General features: G+C 45.7%; 1 protein-coding gene across 6 annotated transcripts in view; it reads left to right on the top strand.

Annotated features, from left to right (window-relative positions):
- TMEM67 (transmembrane protein 67) overlaps positions 1-17993 on the top strand; it is an 84339-nt gene that overhangs the window by 10264 nt on the left and 56082 nt on the right. For all 6 annotated transcript variants that reach the window (XR_006288434.1, XM_027818338.3, XM_043539350.1 and 3 more), the window contains 3 exons: positions 1779-1878; positions 5210-5279; positions 5391-5465. Coding sequence is in view for 5 of the 6 variants with exons in the window: in XM_027818338.3 (XP_027674139.2) it covers positions 1779-1878; positions 5210-5279; positions 5391-5465 (245 nt within the window). In the remaining variant the exon portion in view is untranslated. The remainder of the gene's footprint in view (positions 1-1778; positions 1879-5209; positions 5280-5390; positions 5466-17993) is intronic.

Here is a 17993-nt window from a genome sequence, read left to right as displayed (position 1 = left end):
AACTCTTTTAACAGGAATTATTGTAACTGAATCATATGTCTCCTATTTCAAACCCTTTTGGATGTAGAGAAACCTGATTATTATTATCTTGCATTGCTCCTATTTTCAGTGTAAGACACAATGTCATCCACACCTCATAGTTTGCTTTCTGGCTACGTACCAGGCTCAGGAACTTGCTGTAGAAATGTTTAGTATTGGTTATCCAAAACAGTTAGATTTTTTAAAACAGAAACTAGATGTCTTTGTACTAGGTTCATTCTTCTGATCACTGATTTAAGTCTTAAAAAGGTGATACACTGAACTGTCATTTATTGTTAAACTATGTTCTTTTTCTAAGAACCAGAAAACAGTTTTAGCTGAAACATCTCCCTTTAAGCATCATGAGGGTTACAAAATACATTTCTTATCCCCACAGCAAATAGTCTAAAAACTAAAAGTAAAAAAATATGGAAAAACTTAAACAACCCCAAAGAACTTTGGGGGGGAAAAAAAATCTTGCATTTGTGATATGTTCACATGTGCATCATCTTTGCACAGCATCTGTAATTTAGTTTTTGAACACTATTAATCTGTAGTTTTCTTAGTTGCCTTAGAAAGCTTAAATTTTGAAATTTAAGCTTTCTAAGGCAACTATCTTGTCCCATAAAAATCAATGATTAAATTACTGCTGTTCAAAGAGAATTACTTCCTACTCCAAAATTTTGCAATTTAATTACAAATATCCTGTTCTTTTGAATATAAATTCCTTCTTAACACAAATGTAGAGAAACTTGTTTCATTTTTGCCCTTGGCTTATCATTAAAACTAGTGTGTGTGTGTTAATTTACACAGGATACTTTTTGTCAGTTGTGGCCCAGGAGTTTTAGAAAATGCCAACTGATTTTGTATTAATTTCTGAACCAGATTTTCGTAGATATGTTCTTTTAAAGCATTATTTTTGTAAGCAGCTTTATAACCTATGCGGAATATTCTATAGCAGGGTTTCAAACTCCATTTACTTTAGGGCCAGTGCCAGTCCTCAAATCCTCCCAGCAGGCAAATAATGTCACTCATGCCGCCCAACCCCCCCCCCCCCCCAAAAAACAAACAAACAAACAAAAAAAACCTCTGCCCCCAACCTGCCTAAGGCTCTGGGAGGGAGTTTGGGTGAGGGAGGAGGTCTGGGCTAGGGGATGGGGGTGCAGACTCCGGGAGGGAGTTTGGGTGCAGAAGGGGTGAGAGTTTGGGTGGGGGGATCTGGGGTGCAGGCTCTGGGCTGGGGGTGGGGGTGCAGGCTCTGGGAGGGAGTTTGGGGGAGGGGTGGGTGGGAAAGGGATGGGGGTGCAGGCTCTGGGAGGGGATCTGGGGGTGCAGCGCTTATCTGGGGCTCCAAGGTGGGGTGGGCTGGGGGGCCTCTGTGCACTGCTCCCCCCAGGCATTGCCCCTGCAGCTTCCCATTGGCTGCAGGGGTGCTCAGGGCGGGGGCAGCACACGGAGGCACAGCGCTGCCCCACCCTGGGGCCACAGGGAGGGGCCGGCAGACATGTGGAGCGAGCAGGCAGACCCCGCTCAGCTCCGCTGCACTGCTGGGGCCCCGGGCTATTTTAAATTACCGGGGGAGAAGCGCCTGGGGGCGGCAGGTGGGGCCAAGGGAGAGACCTGGCCCCAAAAACTTCTGGAGCCCTGTAGGCCACATTGGGGAGGTTTGTGGGCCGCAGATGGCCTGCGGGCCCTGAGTTTGAGACCCTTGCTCCGTGGCATGTTGCTGCTCACATTTACATTTTTTTTCCCCCACTTAGTGGAAAGAGATGTTAATGGCAAGTTATTGAATGAAGCATTGTGTAGACGCTGTGATGCAAATGAACCATCATTCTCTGCTTCAAATGTCTTAGGAGATAGGTAAGTACTCTTGCTGCTTCTAAATTTATGTATTCAGATCTGCTTTGTATAGATCCTGATGATGTGATTTAAATGGAACACTCCCCAGGAACAAACTATCTGTTGGATAAAATATGAATACTTCTGGTTAATTGGGGCATTCTCTCTTGCATATAGTATAGGTGTCCTTACTGTTTTGTGGCAATCTAAATAGCAGTCAGACAAGATGTTTCAACTCATGTTCAAGTCAGCAGGAGTTGAGGTTGCTAAATATCTTGCAGGGCCAGTATCCTAAATTTGAAACTCCAGTCTTTCTTATGACTTATGGTAGAGTGGGAACAAACATGTTCTTATATTAATATGTACTGCTTTATTTGTTGCTAATTGAATAATAGTGGAAATGAACTGGTAACATTAATTTTTGTCCCGCTCCCATTGAAAACCACGGAAAGTTTCCCACTGTCTTCATTGGGATTAGTCTCAGGCCTCTAATAACATTGTGCTATGAACACAGGGAAAAAAAAAAAAAAAGACTGTATACTTGAGCTAAAATGTGATCCGAGGACTTAATTTGAAGTTTTGAACATAAGAATAGCCATACTGGATTAGACCAATTGTCCATCTAGCCCAGTATCCTGTCTTCCAACAGTGACAAGTGCCAGATGCTTCAGAGGGAATGAAGAGAATAGGACAATTGTTGAGTGATCCATTCCTTCATTTACTCTGAGTTTCTAGCAGTCCCAGATTTAGGAACAAACAGGGCATGGGGTTGTGTCCCTGACCATCTTGGCGAATAACAATTGATGGACCTGCAGTGCTGTAGCCGCGTTGGTCCCAGGATATTAGAGACACATGGTGGGTGAGGTAATATCTTCGGTTGGATCAACTTCTGTTGGTGAGAGAGGAGCTTTCAAGCTTACACAGAGCTGAAGGAGAGCTCTGTGTAAGCATTCAAACTTACACATTCTCACCAATAGAAGTTGGTCTCTCTTCTAGGGTGAACAGCCCTAGTCTTTTTAATCTTTCCTCATATGCAGTCTGTTCCATACCTCCACCCATTTTTGTTGCCCTTCTCTGTACCTTTTCCAATATCTTTTTTTTTTTTTGTGATGGGTGACCAAGTCCACATGCAGTATTCAAGATGTGGGCGTACCATGAATTTATATAATGGCATTATAATATTTTCTGTCTTCTTATCTATCCCTTTCCAAATGGTTCCTAACATTGTTAGCTTTTTTTTTTTTTTTTTGCCTGCCACTGCGCATTGAGTAGATGTTTTCAGAGAACTATTTACAACTGCCTGCAAGATCTTTCTTGAGTGGTAACTGCTAATTTAGAACCCATCCATTTTCTATGTATAGTTAAGGTTTTGTTTTTTTTTTTCTAGTGTGCATTACCTGGCACTTATCAACACTGAATTTCATGAGGCATTTTGTTGCCCAGTCACCCAGTTTTGTGAGACCCCTTTGGATTTCTTCATGATTGGCTTTGAACTAAACCACTTCTTCAAACTGTGGGTTGTGACCCAGTACTGGGTAACAGCAGTGTAAGGCACTGGCTCACCTTGCTCTGGTCAGTACTGCCAACGAGGACATTAAAAGTCCTGTTGGCGGTGCTGCCCAGCTAAGGCAGGCTAGTGCCTGCCTTTTCCGATACCACACTGCTGGCCACTTCCGGGGCGCAGTAGGTCTGGCTTCTAGGCAGAGGAGCCACGGGGCTTCGCCAATGGGAGCTGGGGGGGGGGGGGGGGACGACAAAGCCGCTTGCGCACCTCCGCCTAGGAGCAGGGCTGGCTCTAGGTACCAGCAAAACAAGCAGGTGCTTGGGGCAGCACATTTCTAGGGGTGGCATTCTGGCACCATTCTGGGGCTGGCCATGCCGCACCAAGAAATGTGCCTCCGCCCACTCCCCTGAGTGTGCCGCCGCCATTTGGCACGACAAGCCTGGGAGGGAGGGAGGGAGGGAGAAGTCGAGCAGCGGTGCGCTCGGGGGAGGTGGCAGAGGTGAGCTGGGGAGGGAGCGGTTCCTCTACCACCCCCCCCGTTACTTCCTGTGCTCCCCCCCCCTCGCTCACCTCCACTCCGCCCGCTCCCCTGAACGTGCTGCCTCTTTCTCGCCTGAGAGGGAGGGGGGAGAAGCGGAGCAGCAGCGTGTTCAGGGGAGCAGGCAGAGCGGAGGTGAACTAGGGCAGGGGGTTGCCGGGCGGGGAGCCGCAGGAAGCAAGGGGGCGAGAAATGCAGCACGCCTGGGGGAGGAGGCGGGGCTGGGGATTTGGGGAAGGGCATGGGAAGGGGCGGAGTTGGGGGGGCACGAAAAAACGGGGGCGGACAAGAATTTTTTTGCTTGGGGCGGCAAAAATACTAGAGCCAGCCCTGCCTCGGAGCCAGACCTGTTGCTGGCAAGAAGAAAAGGAGGTAGGCTATATGTCACAACTTATTTTGTAAGTGTGAGGCGGATGTCTAGTGCAGGTACTCCATATGGAAGGCATCCAGTGATCAGATAAATGGCCTGGTAAAGGTGCTGGATAAAGGAATAAAACGGGGGAAGGGGAACTCCTATTATTAGTATGGCAGGGAGCCAACGCCCGCCCCCCCCCCCACAAGGCGGGGTGGATGGTAAGGTCCAAGCCATGGGTTGGCTGGGGACCTGGATGGAAAATGAAGAGGGGCTGGTGGAAGCCCTGGGTAATGATTTGAAGAAGCATGAATTTGCCTGCACTGTACACTTTATCTGCCAGGTAGTCCAAGACATCTATATAATAAAGTTGTAGTCTGATTAAAATCCATATCAAGTGTCTCCTGTCCTTCTTTCGGTATACCCAGATAACTCTGTGTTTACCCCTTTTTCCAGATCATTTATGAATGTTAAACAGCACTGGTCCCAATACAGATCCCTGCTATTTACCATTTTCCATTATGAAATCTGACCATTTATTGCTACCCTTTGTTTCCTACTTTAACCAGTTACTGATCCATGAGAGGGCCTTCTCTCTTATCCCATGTCTGCTTACTTTGCTTAAGAGCCTTTGGTGAGGAACCTGGTCAAAGGCTTTCTGAAAGTCCAAGTACACTATATGCACTGGATCACTCTTGTCCATATGCTTGTTGACCCCCTGAAAGAATTCTAGTAGATTAGTGAGGAATGATTTCCCTTTACAAAAGCTGTGCTGATTCTTCCCCAACATCATGTCGATCTCTTGTGGTTCTTGCTACACATTACACTCTCCGTAACTGAACAAACTTGTTCTAATCTAACGTTTGAAGAGAATACCTTGCTTAACATTATAAAGTCTTAGGGTTAACCTTCTTTTAAGTGATTTCTTCATGTTTATATATTCGTGTGTGATTTATAGGTGTATAAGATGTGAACAAACATTCATCAATATAAGCGAGTCTTGTGACTGTTCGGAGCCAAATATTTTGGTAAGTGAAACAAACAGCTTATATCAAAGTGTAAAGGAAAAAAGTCATGTTGTAAAGTGTCTTACGCATATATATTTTTAACTGGAATTTGTCTTAATTTTATCTTTTCAGACAGGAGGGTTATGCTTTAGTAACAGCAGAAATTTCCCCTCAAAGCCAGTTGCAACTGTACGTTATGGACAGCTAGTAAGTGTTTTTGTTCTTAACGTTATCAAGCTTTATGTTATCTATTATGCTTAGTTTTTTTTATGCTGAAATGTTTTAAAATAAACATTTTGTTACCCAATTTAATTTTAATGGAACATTTTCCCATGCCTAGTATTTGTTTTTCATCTACTTATGTATCTTGCAAAGTCACTTTTTAATTCTCTATGCTCTACCCCAATCTGCTGCACATACAATAGTCTCTCAGTAAGATGGTTTATGTGAGGAAGTATTTATCTATGGTCAATTGATTTAATTAGGGCCTGAAAATCTAGAGGTCGAGGTAATAGTCCTGATTCTGGGAATAACTTGCTGTGTGACCTTGGACAAGTCATCTAAATTTTCGATGGCTCCATTTCTCTGTGTTTAAAAAAAAACACCCTCACACTTGCTTACCTTTTGAAAAGTACTTTGAGATCCTGAGATATAAAGCACTATATAAATGAAAGGTAGTTATCTAGAATTACTCAGTAGTGAGTAAAAAGAAAAGGAGTACTTGTGGCACCTTAGAGACTAACCAATTTGAGCATGAGCTTTCGTGAGCTACAGCTCACTTCATCGGATGCATACTGTGGAAACTGCAGAAGACATTATATACACAGAGACCATGAAACAATACCTCTTCCCACCCCACTCTCCTGCTGGTAATAGCTTATCTAAAGTGATCACCAAGTTGGGCCATTTCCAGCACAAATCCAGGTTTTCTCACCCTCCGCCCCCCCACACACAAACTCACTCTCCTGCTGGCAATAGCCCATCCAAAGTGACCACTGTCTTCACAATGTGTATGATAATCAAGGTGGACTATTTCCTGCACAAATCCAGGTTCTCTCACCCCCCTCCAAAAACCACACATACAAACTCACTCTCCTGCTGGTAATAGCCTATCCAAAGTGACCACTCTCCTTACAACGTGCATGGTAATCAAGGTGGGCCATTTCCAGCACAAATCCAGGTTTTCTCACCCCCCAACCCCCATACACACACAAACTCACTCTCCTGCTGGTCATAGCTCATCCAAAGTAACCACTCTCCCTATAACTTTTAGCACCTCTTAACTTACAGAGGAAGAAAAGATCTTTATTACGTTTTAGTGATAGTTATAATGACCAACAAAAACCACTTTGGCTGGTGCTGGTTGGACGTCAGCCCACTGATGAGAGAGTGCTAGAGACAACAGGTCTATGCAGACTTGATAACAAAACAAACTGCATTGGGTGTTTGATCTCTCTCCAGTAGCCTTTAAAAGTGTATGTTTGTGTGAACGCAAAATGGGTTTCAGCCTGAAGCGAACATAAAAATGGCCATACTGGGTCAGACCAATGGTCCATCAAGGCCAGTATCCTGTCTTCCAACAGTGGTCAGTACCACTATTTCAGAGGGCAATTGTCGAGTAATCCATCCTGTCATCCGTTCCCAGCTCCTAGCCATCACTGGTTTAGAGACACACAGACCATGGAGTTGCATTCTGACTATCTTAGCTAATAGCCATTGATGGACCTGTCCTCTATGAACTTATCTATTTCTTTTTTTGAACCCAAGTTATACTTTTGGCCTTCACAACATCCTCTGGCAAAGAGTTCCACAGATTGACTGCATTGTGTGCAGTACTTCCTTATGTTATGTTAATTCTTGTGTTATGTGAAGGGGTAAATAACACTTCCCTATTCACTTTCTCCACACCAGTCACGATTTTATAGACCTCTTGTTGTATCCCTCCCCCCTTTAGTAGTCTCTTTTCTAAGCTGAACAGTCCCAATTTTTTTTAAACTCTCCTCATGTAGATGCTGTTCCATATCCCTAATTTTGTTGCCCTTCTCTGTACCTTTTCCAATTCTAATACATCTTTTTTGAGATGGGGGACTAGATATGCACAGAGTATTAAAGGTATGAATGGACCATGGATTTATATTTTTCTATCCCTTTCTTAATGGTTGCTAATATTGTTAGGTTTTTGGACTGCCACTGCACACTGAGCAGGTGTTTTCAGAGAACTATCCACAATGAATCCAAGATCTCTTGCTAATTTAGACGCCATCACTTTGTATGTACGGTTGGGATGTTTTCCAATGTACATCATTTTGCATTTATCAACATAAACATTTCATTGCCATGTTGTTGTCGCCCAGTTTTGTGAGATCCCTTTGTAATTCTTTGCAGTCAACTTTGGACTTAACTGTCTTTGAGTAATTTTGTATGGTCTGCAAGCTTTGCCTACCCCCTTTTTTCAGATAATTTATGAATATTCTGAACAGTATTTGTCCCAGTACAGATCTTTGGGGGACCCTGCTATTTACCTATTGCCACTGTGAAAACAAACCATTTATTTATATCCTTGTTTTAATCAGATCCATGAGAGGACCTTCTCTCATCCCATGATTGCTTACTTTGCTTAAGAGCCTTTGGTGAGGAACCTTGTCAAAGGCTTTCTGAAAGTCCAAATAAACTGTATCTGCTGGATCACTTATGTCCATAGAATTATTTGAGGGTGTCAGCAAGTATAACAGATTGGTGAGGTATGATTTCCCTTCACAAAAACCACATTGACTCTACCCCAAAAAAGGGTACATCTCATCCTAGCTCTCCTTTTAAGGTTTTGTAGGCTGGTTATCAACATCACCATGTAGACCAGGGCAGAATTGGTTCAAGGCATCTGCAAGATTGATTATCGCATCATGAGGATAAAGTCTGTCACTTTTTACCCTTTCTGTGGCCCTGCACTCAATATGTAGCTTCTGCCTGTGGGAAGATGTGAGCTAATTCATGTACAATTACACTAAACAGCTGATAGCCACTCCACCCCCAAACTGTTGAGGGTTAGCCCAGTTTACTTTAGGTTGGGGGAAGATATATATGATAAGATCTATTTGCAAGATTATTGCAAATGCCATTAGAACTATGCAAGTTAAATACTGTATCGCTCAGTGGGAAGCAGTCTTCAAAAAAGCTATTATTAGTGTCAAGTTGCATTCAAGATTGAAACAGGTTGCTGCCTGTGTTGAAACTGTACCAACATTCTGTGTAATATGTAAAAATGTGTCAGCTGTGGATTCATACTAATAGTTGAAGGTATATTTTAAAATCATTTCAAGTAATCACCACACTAACCTTTTCACTCTGTGGGTCTGGCCTGGTAATTCAAGGGAATAAGAAGTGTGTGCCAAAGTTCAGGACTTGGCCACCTAGGTGCTGCAAACACAAACTGAGGTAGCATGTTTAACTTTCATTTTCTCCAGCTCCCCCTTATCCCTATTGAACTCATGTGATATCCTTGCTAGATTCTTCTGTTGAGGGAAGGTTGCTACAACACAGGTGTTCCAAAGGAGTGATGCAGTAAAATGGTAGTTTGGGTTATAAGAAGAGCTTGGAGACACCATTTGGGGAACACTTATTCTAACTCGTCCAGAAATCAGTAAAATAAAGCTATAATTAAAAAGAAAGGACCAGGCTTCAAAACTGTGTTCACTTTCTTCTCTTATAAACCACAGCGATTATGTAATTCAGGTTGCCTTCTTTCTACATCAGTCTTTATCCTTTTCTAGATAGATGAATTCTTGTCTAAATTATGGTCTGTGGGCAAATGTAAGCATTTAAGCCTCTATACGTCCCTGAATCCACAGTGGATCTCCCACTGATATAAGTTTGAAGTTTTGCACAAAGATCCAGAGTAGACTATACTTTTCTGTAGTAACTAAAAATTTAGTTACCACTATTTGTTCAGGTTTCAGAGTAGCAGCTGTGTTAGTCTGTATTCGCAAAAAGAAAAGGAGTGCTTGTGGCACCTTAGAGACTAACCAATTTATTTGAGCATAAGCTTTCGTGAGCTACAGCTTATGCTTATGCTTATGCTCAAATAAATTGGTTAGTCTCTAAGGTGCCACAAGTACTCCTTTTCTTTTTATTATTTGTTCAGTACTTTATTTAGCATCATTCAGTGAGAAAACTTAAGACTAACATTATCCTATTTGTTTCTCTCCATCTTCTGTCTTTGTGCATCTCCTCTGTCCTTCCCTCCTTATTTCTTTCATGTACTAATGTGTAATTCTCCTTTCCTGCCTTAACTGCTTAAGTGCTTAACTCCTGACTAGAGCTGAATGAATAATTTATTTTTTTTGTGTAGTAGTTTAACTGAAACTGAAAATTTTATTTGTTGAACAAAGTGTTTAGAATGTTGATTCAAAACAAAATATCAAACCAAAAATGTTGGTTCAAAATGAAACGTCAAAATGGTTCATTGACATTTCTGAAATTGTTCTCAGCTTTTCACCTGAAACTAGTGTTGAATTCGACCTGATTTCACAAACAGTTTTGATACCCCAAAAGTTACATTTTTAGCAAATTTGATTTGCTAAAAAAAATTAAATTGCCTATGTATTCTCCTAACCCTTCCTCAATCCATTGGCAACTGTGTAGTTAATGTTTACTTAATTCTCATCATTAGTCTTTAGCATTAAGGCTTCAGTAAAATAAACAAGCAGAGGGGGAGTTCATACCTCTCAATGCTGTTTTTTTTCAGGCTGTCTGCAGGCTCAATGACAGCTCTATATTTATTTACACTCAGTTCATGTTGGAAGATTTTCTTGCAACCATGAGGGTAGAAACTTAAACATAAAAAATATAAAATGAAAAGCTAGAGTGTGAAAACTGAATGAGTCATGAAAGCCACATAAATATATCAGGCTGACAACATATTGACTGTGATATAAATGTTATCAAGGTAAACTCCAGGGATTATCAGCCGCCAGTCAGCTTGTCAAAAGGTGCTGTGAAATCTACAGATATTCTATAAATTGCTGTATGATTACCAACATTATAAGCGTATTAAAAACTGAAAATGTGGAGATGGCCTAAGTATATATAAGAATAAATGTGTACTGTAATAATTGTAATATTTATATTAAAATCTTGATTTTTTTTTCAATTTAAATGAGGCTCCTGCAGAATTTCTAAGCCACCAGTGCGCCACAGAAACCAGAGACCTTCCAAAGAGTTTATAGCCAATTTGCTGCAGAGTTCATGGGGAGCCTTGGACTTCTTGGTCTAATGTTTAGTAGTTTATTAGAAGACAACTAGCTGACGAGGTCTAGAAGGTCAAAGGACACTTACTATGTCCATCATCAATCTAGAAGTGTGACTAAAGGGAAATGAGCACAAATAAGATTTGAAGTTTTCTGCAAAAATGCTGGATATGCACACAAAGATGTGGTTAATGATGGAAGAAAAATCTTTTCTGTGCATGAAAATATATGGTTCCTCAAAATGCCAAAGCTAGTGAATGTAGATTATTGGTGGAAACCTGCTCAAATTTTAGCTGTTTGAAAAAGCAGCAGTAGGATCCAGACTTGAAATTAAGGACTGCTGCCAGTTGGTTGACTTAGTTTTTCCATAGATTAAAGCAGCGGTGTCAATAGAGAGGTTTTGGAACAAATTGATAGATTAAATAGTTAGAAGTCAACAGGACCAGATAGTATTGACCCAAGACTTCTGAAGGAAATCAAACACGAAATTGCAGAACTACTAACTGTGGTATGTAACCTATCCTTTAAATCAGCTTCTGTACCAGTTGTTTGGAGGATAGCTAATGTGAAGCCATTTTTTAAAAAAAGGCTCTAGAGGTTATCCTGGCAATTACAAGCCAATAAGCCTAACTTCAGTACCAGGAAAATTGGTTGAAACTATAGTAAAAACCAGAATTATTAGACACGTAGATGAACACAATTTGTTGGGGGAAGAGTCAGTGTGGCTTTTGAAATCATGCCTCACCAATCTATTAGAATTCTTTGAGGGGGTCAACAAACATGTGGACAAGGTGATCCAGTTAATATAGTGTACTTGGTCTTTCAGAAAGCTTTTGACAAACTTTTCACCAAAGGCTCTTAAACAAAGTAAGCGGACCTGAGATAAGAGGGAAGTTTCTCTCGTATATCAGTAACTGATTAAAAGACAGGTGTGATGGCACAACTCACCACTGCGATGCCTCCTTCTGGGTGTCTCGGGAATTAGCACTGCCCCCTCTCCTGGTCATGTCTCTCCCACTGTCACCTCTGTTCCTGGACTCACGTTGCTCCCAGGACTGCAGTGTCCTCTTCAGTGTCACTGCCTTCTGGCTGTGCCACACTGTTTCTTCCCCACCCCCAGGGGGACCTGCAGTCTACTGTCCAGCCACTTCCTTCAGTGGCAGACTACAGTCCACAGACTAGCCACTTGCCATGTGGCTCCAGCACCCTCTTTTCCCTTGCATCAGGGTCTCAGTCTGCAGATCCCTGCAGCCTGCCAGGAACTGCCTTTAGCTCTCTGTGTCTCTGCCTGTAGCACTGCTCTGTCCAGGATACTTGCTGCCCTCCACCTGCAAGTTAGCCAGTCCTTCTCAAGCTCCAGGAAGTGACTGAAACTGCTGTGTTCTTCAGCCCTTCTGAGGCCTTGGCTACACTTGCGAGTTACAGCACAATAAAGGAGCCCCGGGCACGCTAGCTCACTACCCGTCCACACTGGCAAGGAACGTAGAGCGCTCTGACTGCGCGGCTACAGCGCTGCTGGTACTCCACCTCGGCAAGTGGAATAACGTTTGCTGCGCCCCCGTGGAGCGCTGCAGCGCCAGTGTGGATGCCCTGGTCCTATAATGCACTCTGATCGGCCTCCAGAAGTGTCCCACGCTGCCTGTGCTAGCCACTCTGGTCATCACTTTGAACTCTACTGCCCTGCCCTCAGGTGACCAACCGTCAGACCCGCCCTTTAAATTCTCTGGGAATTTTGAAAAATCCTTTCCTGTTTGCTCAGCCAGGCGTGGAGTGCTATCAGCAAATCTTTCCAGGTGACCATGCCTCCACGCGCCAGGCGAGCCCCGGTGTGGAGCAATGGCAAGGTGCTGGACCTCATCAGTGTTTGGGGGGAGGAAGCTGTCCAGTCCCAGCTGTGCTCCAGCCGTAGGAATTATGATATCTTCGGGCAGATATCAAGGGACATGATGGAAAGGGGCCATGACTGGGACGCACTGCAGTACAGGATTAAAGTGAAGGAGCTGCAGAATGCCTACCACAAAGCCTACAAGTCAAACCACCGCTCCAGTGCTGCCCCTGCAACCTGCCGTTTCTACAAAGAGCTGGATGCAATACTTGGGGGCAACCCCACCTCCACTCCAGGGACCACCATGGACACTTCAGAGCCCAGTGCAACAAGGCAGGAGGAGGAGCAAAGCTAGAGCGAGGGTGCTGAGGCGGAGGAAGACACCCCGGAATCCCTAGATGCATGCAGCCAGGAGCTGTTCTCAAGCCAGGAGGAAGGTAGTTAGTCACGGTGGCCGGTGCTTGAGGGAGGAAAAACACCAGAGGAGGTTCCCGGTAAGCGGCTTTTATTTTGGGAAGGAAGTTAATCGGTGCGGGCTCTTGGGGCGAGGAGGGTTAGGGCTGCATGCATGCCTAGATGCAGAATAGGGCATTGATGTGCTCTCTCACATTGCGGTAATTGGCCTCAGTGATCTCTTCAAAGGTCACATCGAGAACTTGGGCAATGCGCTTGCGCAGGTTTCTTGGGAGAGCCACAGTGGTCCTTGTCCCAGTCAGGTTAACTTGTCCGCCCCACTGTGCCATGAGGGGCGGGGGGACCATTGCTGCACACAGGCAAGCTGCATATGGGCCAGGGCGGGAGCCGTCTTCTACTGCAATGCCCTCCCTTGCTTCCCGGTCACCCTCAGCAGCGAGATATCTTCCAGGACAAACTCCTGTGGAAAATGTGGGGACAGTGTTCAGTATAGGGGCCCCCTGCCGCTGTCGGCTCTCCCCAAGGCATAGGAACCCAGAGGACAGTACAGCCATTAAACAGTCAGTCACACTTGACCCTGTGCTTACTCACCATTTTGAGGCTTCCGTGGGTTATGTGCACTCGCTTTGGGATGGGCAAATTATGCTATTGTGTAGACTGTGTTTGCGCTTAAGTACAGGGGAATCATTGCTCTGTCTGGTGTGAACAATGCTGCCTCTGTTTAAGTGTTGCATTTTGCCTTTATGGATGCAACCTTGAGATCTCAGTCGTCTGTGTTATCACCGGCCGAAAGACTCCAAAGAATCAGAAAGAGGCCACGTAGAAGCAAGGAAGACCTATTGCATGAAGTAATGCAGCATTCAAGTAATGAAAATCAAAAAGTGCAGGAGTGGCGGGAGAGTGAAAGGAGGGTCCGCCAGCAAAATGCGGATCGCCAGCACCAAAGTACAGAGCGGCTGCTAAGCATCATGGAGCGCCAAGCGGACTCGATAGCAATGCAGGCACTCATAGCAATGCAGGTGGAGCACTACCGCCCCCGCCCCCTCTTTCCCCCTCCCCCCCCCCCCCCCCGCAGCCCTTGTCCCAAAACTCTTCCCTTGTGCCACCATGTCACCTCCAACCCACTTTCCCCAACATCCGGGTTCTTACCGCCACCAGCTGCCTGCAACAACTGTAGCTTCACCACCCAGCCCTGAAAACAATGACCCTTACCCGCTGCACTCAACCCCCATCACCATGCAGTATAGCCGTTCTGAAGTGCAGCACTCATTGCACAGCACTCCAGACAGGAACTATGCAAATCTGTGATTGTACCGTTCCCCACCCCCTTGCCCTTCTGTTTCCCAAGCAGTTGTGTGTCTTTTCAATAAATGGATTTTTTGGCTTTGAAAACATTCTTTATTATTGCATAAAGTAAAAGATACCTTATCCCAGGAAAGAAACAGGCATTGCAAGTCAGCGTAGCAAACACAGGTTCCTGCTAACATTGGAACCACTGCAATTCACCCCCATGCAGGACACCAGACATTACTGGTGGCTTTCAGCGTCAGATTGCTCCCTCAAGGCATCCCTAATCCTTGCAGCCCTGCGCTGGGCCCCTCTAATAGCCCTGCACTCTGGCTGTTCAAATTCAGCCTCCAGGTGTTGAACCTCCGAGTTCTACTGCTCGAGTTCCATGCCTGAGTGAATCTTTCACCCTTCCCTTCACAAATGTTATGGAGGGTACAGCACACGGATATAACCGCAGTGATGCTGTCATCGGCCAAGTCCAGCTTCCCATACAGAGAGCGCCAGTGGCCCTTTAAATGGCCAAAAGTGCACTCGACAGTCATTCTGCACCAGCTCAGCCTGTTGAATGGCTCCTTGCTGCTGTCAAGGCTCCCTGTGTAGGGTTTTATGAGCCATGGCAATAAAGAGTAAGCAGGGTCTCCAAGGATCACAATGGGCATTTCGACTTCCCCTATGGTGATCTTCTGGTCTGGGAAAAAAGTCCCGGCTTACAGCTTCCTGAAAAGGCCAGTGTTCCGAAAGATGCGTGCATCATGCACCTTTCTGGGCCAGCCTGCGTTAATGTCAGTGAAATGCCCACAGTGATCCACAAGCACCTGGAGAGCCATTGAGAAGTACCCCTTCCAATTAATGTACTCTGAGGTTAGGTGGGCTGGTGCCAGAATTGGAATATGCGTGCCATCTATCACCCCTCAGCGGTTGGGGAAACCTATTTGTGCAAAGCCAGCCACAATGTCATGCACGTTACCCAGAGTCACGGTTCCTCTGAGCAGGATGCTATTAATGGCCCTGCAAACTTGCATCAACACGATTCCAGCTGTTGGCTTCCCCACTCCAAACTGGTTAGCGACTGATCAATAGTTCTCTGGAGTTGCCAGCTTCCAGATTGCAATAGTCGCCCACATCTCCACCATCAGGGCGGCTCTCAGTCTCGCGTCCTTCTGCCGTAGGGTGGGGGCGAGCTCCTCACACAGTCCCATGAAAGTGGCTTTTCTCATCCAAAAGTTCTGCAGCCATTGCTTCTCATCCCAGACTTGCATGATGATGTGATCCCACCACTCAGTGCTTGTTTCCCGAGCCCAAAAGCGGCGTTCCAGGGTGGTGAGCATGTCCGTGAATGCCACAAGCAAACTCGTGTCATATGCGTTACTCAAGTTGATATCGTCAGAGTCCTCACTATCACTTTGGATCGACTGCCAAATGTGACGTGCTGGCAAGACTCGTCAGCATGCTCCTCAGCAGTTTGGGCTCCATTCCCGCAGACCTAAAGAGAAGACAGAGCGTGCAGTACAAAAAACGTTGAAAGATGGTGCCAAATGTGGACGAAAGCAAAGGGAATCCTGTGATGCAAACTGGTGCATCACAGGGCGTTGGGACTTGCAAACCTTCCTGTGTACTTGGGCCAGCCCAGGAAGAACGGAGGCTGGGGTCCCTGACAATGAAATCCATTTTAAATCTGGTACTTTTCCATTTAGAAGGAGGGATGGGGACTCAGAGAGATGAAAAGATTCCCAGCTTGTGCTAAAGCTATAAAAGGGGGTGGAGCAGGACAAAGGGTGGCCAATCATGAGAAAACCCCTAGTTACCACCTGAGATGGCTGCTTTTTAACTAACAAGGACTGTACCGGGGAAAGGATTGGGCCCAGATTAGGAAGAAGTCTAGTCTGTGAAAGAAGTTCATTGGAACATCTGAGGGTGAGATTACCTGTAATCAGTTTCTTAATGTATTAGGCTTAGACTTGCATGTTTTTGCTTTATTTTGCTTGGTAACTTACTTTGTTCTGTCTGTTATTACTTGAAACCACTTAAATCCTACTTTTGATACTTAATAAAATCACTTTTGTTTATTAGTAAACCCAGAGTAAGTGATTAATCCCCGGGGGAGCAAACAGCTGTGCATATCTCTATCAGTGTTATAGAAGGTGGACAATTCATGAATTTACCCTGTAAAGGCTTTATACAGAGTAAAATGGATTTATCTGGGGTTTGGATCCCATTGGGAGCTGGGTGCTGGAGTCAGGTAACCTGCAGAGCTGTTTTCACTTAAAGCCTGCAGCTTTGGGGGCATGGCCCGGACTCTGGGTCTTTGTTGCTCAACAAGACAGGGTTCTGGAAGTCCCAAGCTGGCGGGGAAAATGGGCTCAGAGGTGATTTCAGCACATTAGATGACAGTCCCCAGGGGATCTCTGTGACCAAACCCATCACACCCAGCTCTCGGGCATCCCTTTTTTATTCCGCCTTCTCCAAAGGCGGTAGAGTCTTTTTATATGGCCCTCTTCATGGCACCGGAAGCAAGCCCTTTTGCCTCCCCTTGGCCATGGGCCTCCCATTGTCCTTCCCTTGCTCAGCCCCTTCCCCTGGGGTAGCTTCGGCCCTTCAACTAAGAGAGCACTCCCTCCTCAGGGGTCCCTGTTGCCCACAGGTCCAACATACTCATTTCCTTCCTGTTCTCCTCACAAGAGGGAATCTCTTGGGCTCTCACCCCTTCCCAGTCTCTGGGAGAGGCTTCTATCTCCCACCCCAGTAGGGGCACTCTCTCTTCCAGTGTCCATGTTTCCCACAGGCATAACATTCACTTGGCCCAGCCACTGGGCCCCTGATCCTGGTGCTTGGCTTCCTCCCTTGCTCTCGTCAGCCTCTCTGGACCCTCCCAGCAACTTGAATAGGTACCGCTGCTGTTCTGCTAGTCGGGTCATATAGGCCTGCAGGTACTCCGATGCTTCCCATTGTCTCTGTTGGGTTGTGAGCACCTGCAGTAACAGGGCCTGAAGCCACCTTTGCTGCTTGTCGGCCTCTTTTCACAGGGGCACCGACTTTGGAGCCAGTCTGGGAAGGCACAAGAACCCTTTGCAAAGAAGGCCTCCATTGTCTCCATCTTCTGTGTCCCTCAGTGTCTCAACTCTGAGGCAAGCAATCGTTCCCACAGTTCTCTATCCTCCCCTTATATCGGGGTGACTGTGTGCCCGCATTCTCCAGCACGTGTGACGGGGCATGCCTCACCAGTGCAGCACCACCTGCTGGCTAACTGGGGAATTAGTGCTGCGCCTTCTTCTGGTGGTGTCTCGTCTTCTGTCACCTCTGTTCCTGGACCTATGTCACTCCCAGGATTGCAGCGTCTTGACACTGCCCTCTGGCTGTCCACGCTGTTCCCCCCCTTCCCAGGGGACCCGCAGTCTACTGTCCGGCCTCTCCCTTCAGTAGCAAACTGCAGTCCACCGTCTAGCCGCTTCCCACATGGCACCAGCACCCTCTTTGCTTTTGCATCAGGGCCTCAGTCTGCAGATCTCTTCCGCCTGCCAGGAGCTGCCGTTAGCTCTCTGGGTTTCTGCCTGCAGCACTGCGCTGTCCAGGGTGCTTGCTGTCCTCCACCTGAAAGGCAGCCTGTCCTCATCCCTTCTCAAGCTCTAGGAAGTGACTGAAATTCCTCTGTTCTGCAGCCCTTCTTATATGTACCAGCCGAGCCCTTATTGGCTGCTCCTATAAGCCCTTCTGTGACTGGCTGCCTCCTGCATAGCATCCCTAGGGCTGCTTTTAACCCCTTTTCTGCCAGTGAGGGGCAGACGCCCCATCCCAACAGAAAACAAAAAGTAGAAATAAATGGTAAGTTTTCCAAATAGAGAGGTAAATAGTGGTGTCCCCCAGGGATCTGTACTGGGACCAGTGTTGTTGAATGTATTCATAAATGATCTGGAAAGGGGGTAAACTGAGGTGACACAGTTTGCAGTCAATACTAAATTAATGAAG

The sequence above is a fragment of the Chelonia mydas genome, chromosome 2 (genome assembly GCF_015237465.2).
Source record: "Chelonia mydas isolate rCheMyd1 chromosome 2, rCheMyd1.pri.v2, whole genome shotgun sequence".
Classification (NCBI taxonomy): Eukaryota; Metazoa; Chordata; order Testudines; family Cheloniidae; genus Chelonia; species Chelonia mydas.
This window is presented reverse-complemented; position numbering and strand designations above follow the sequence as displayed.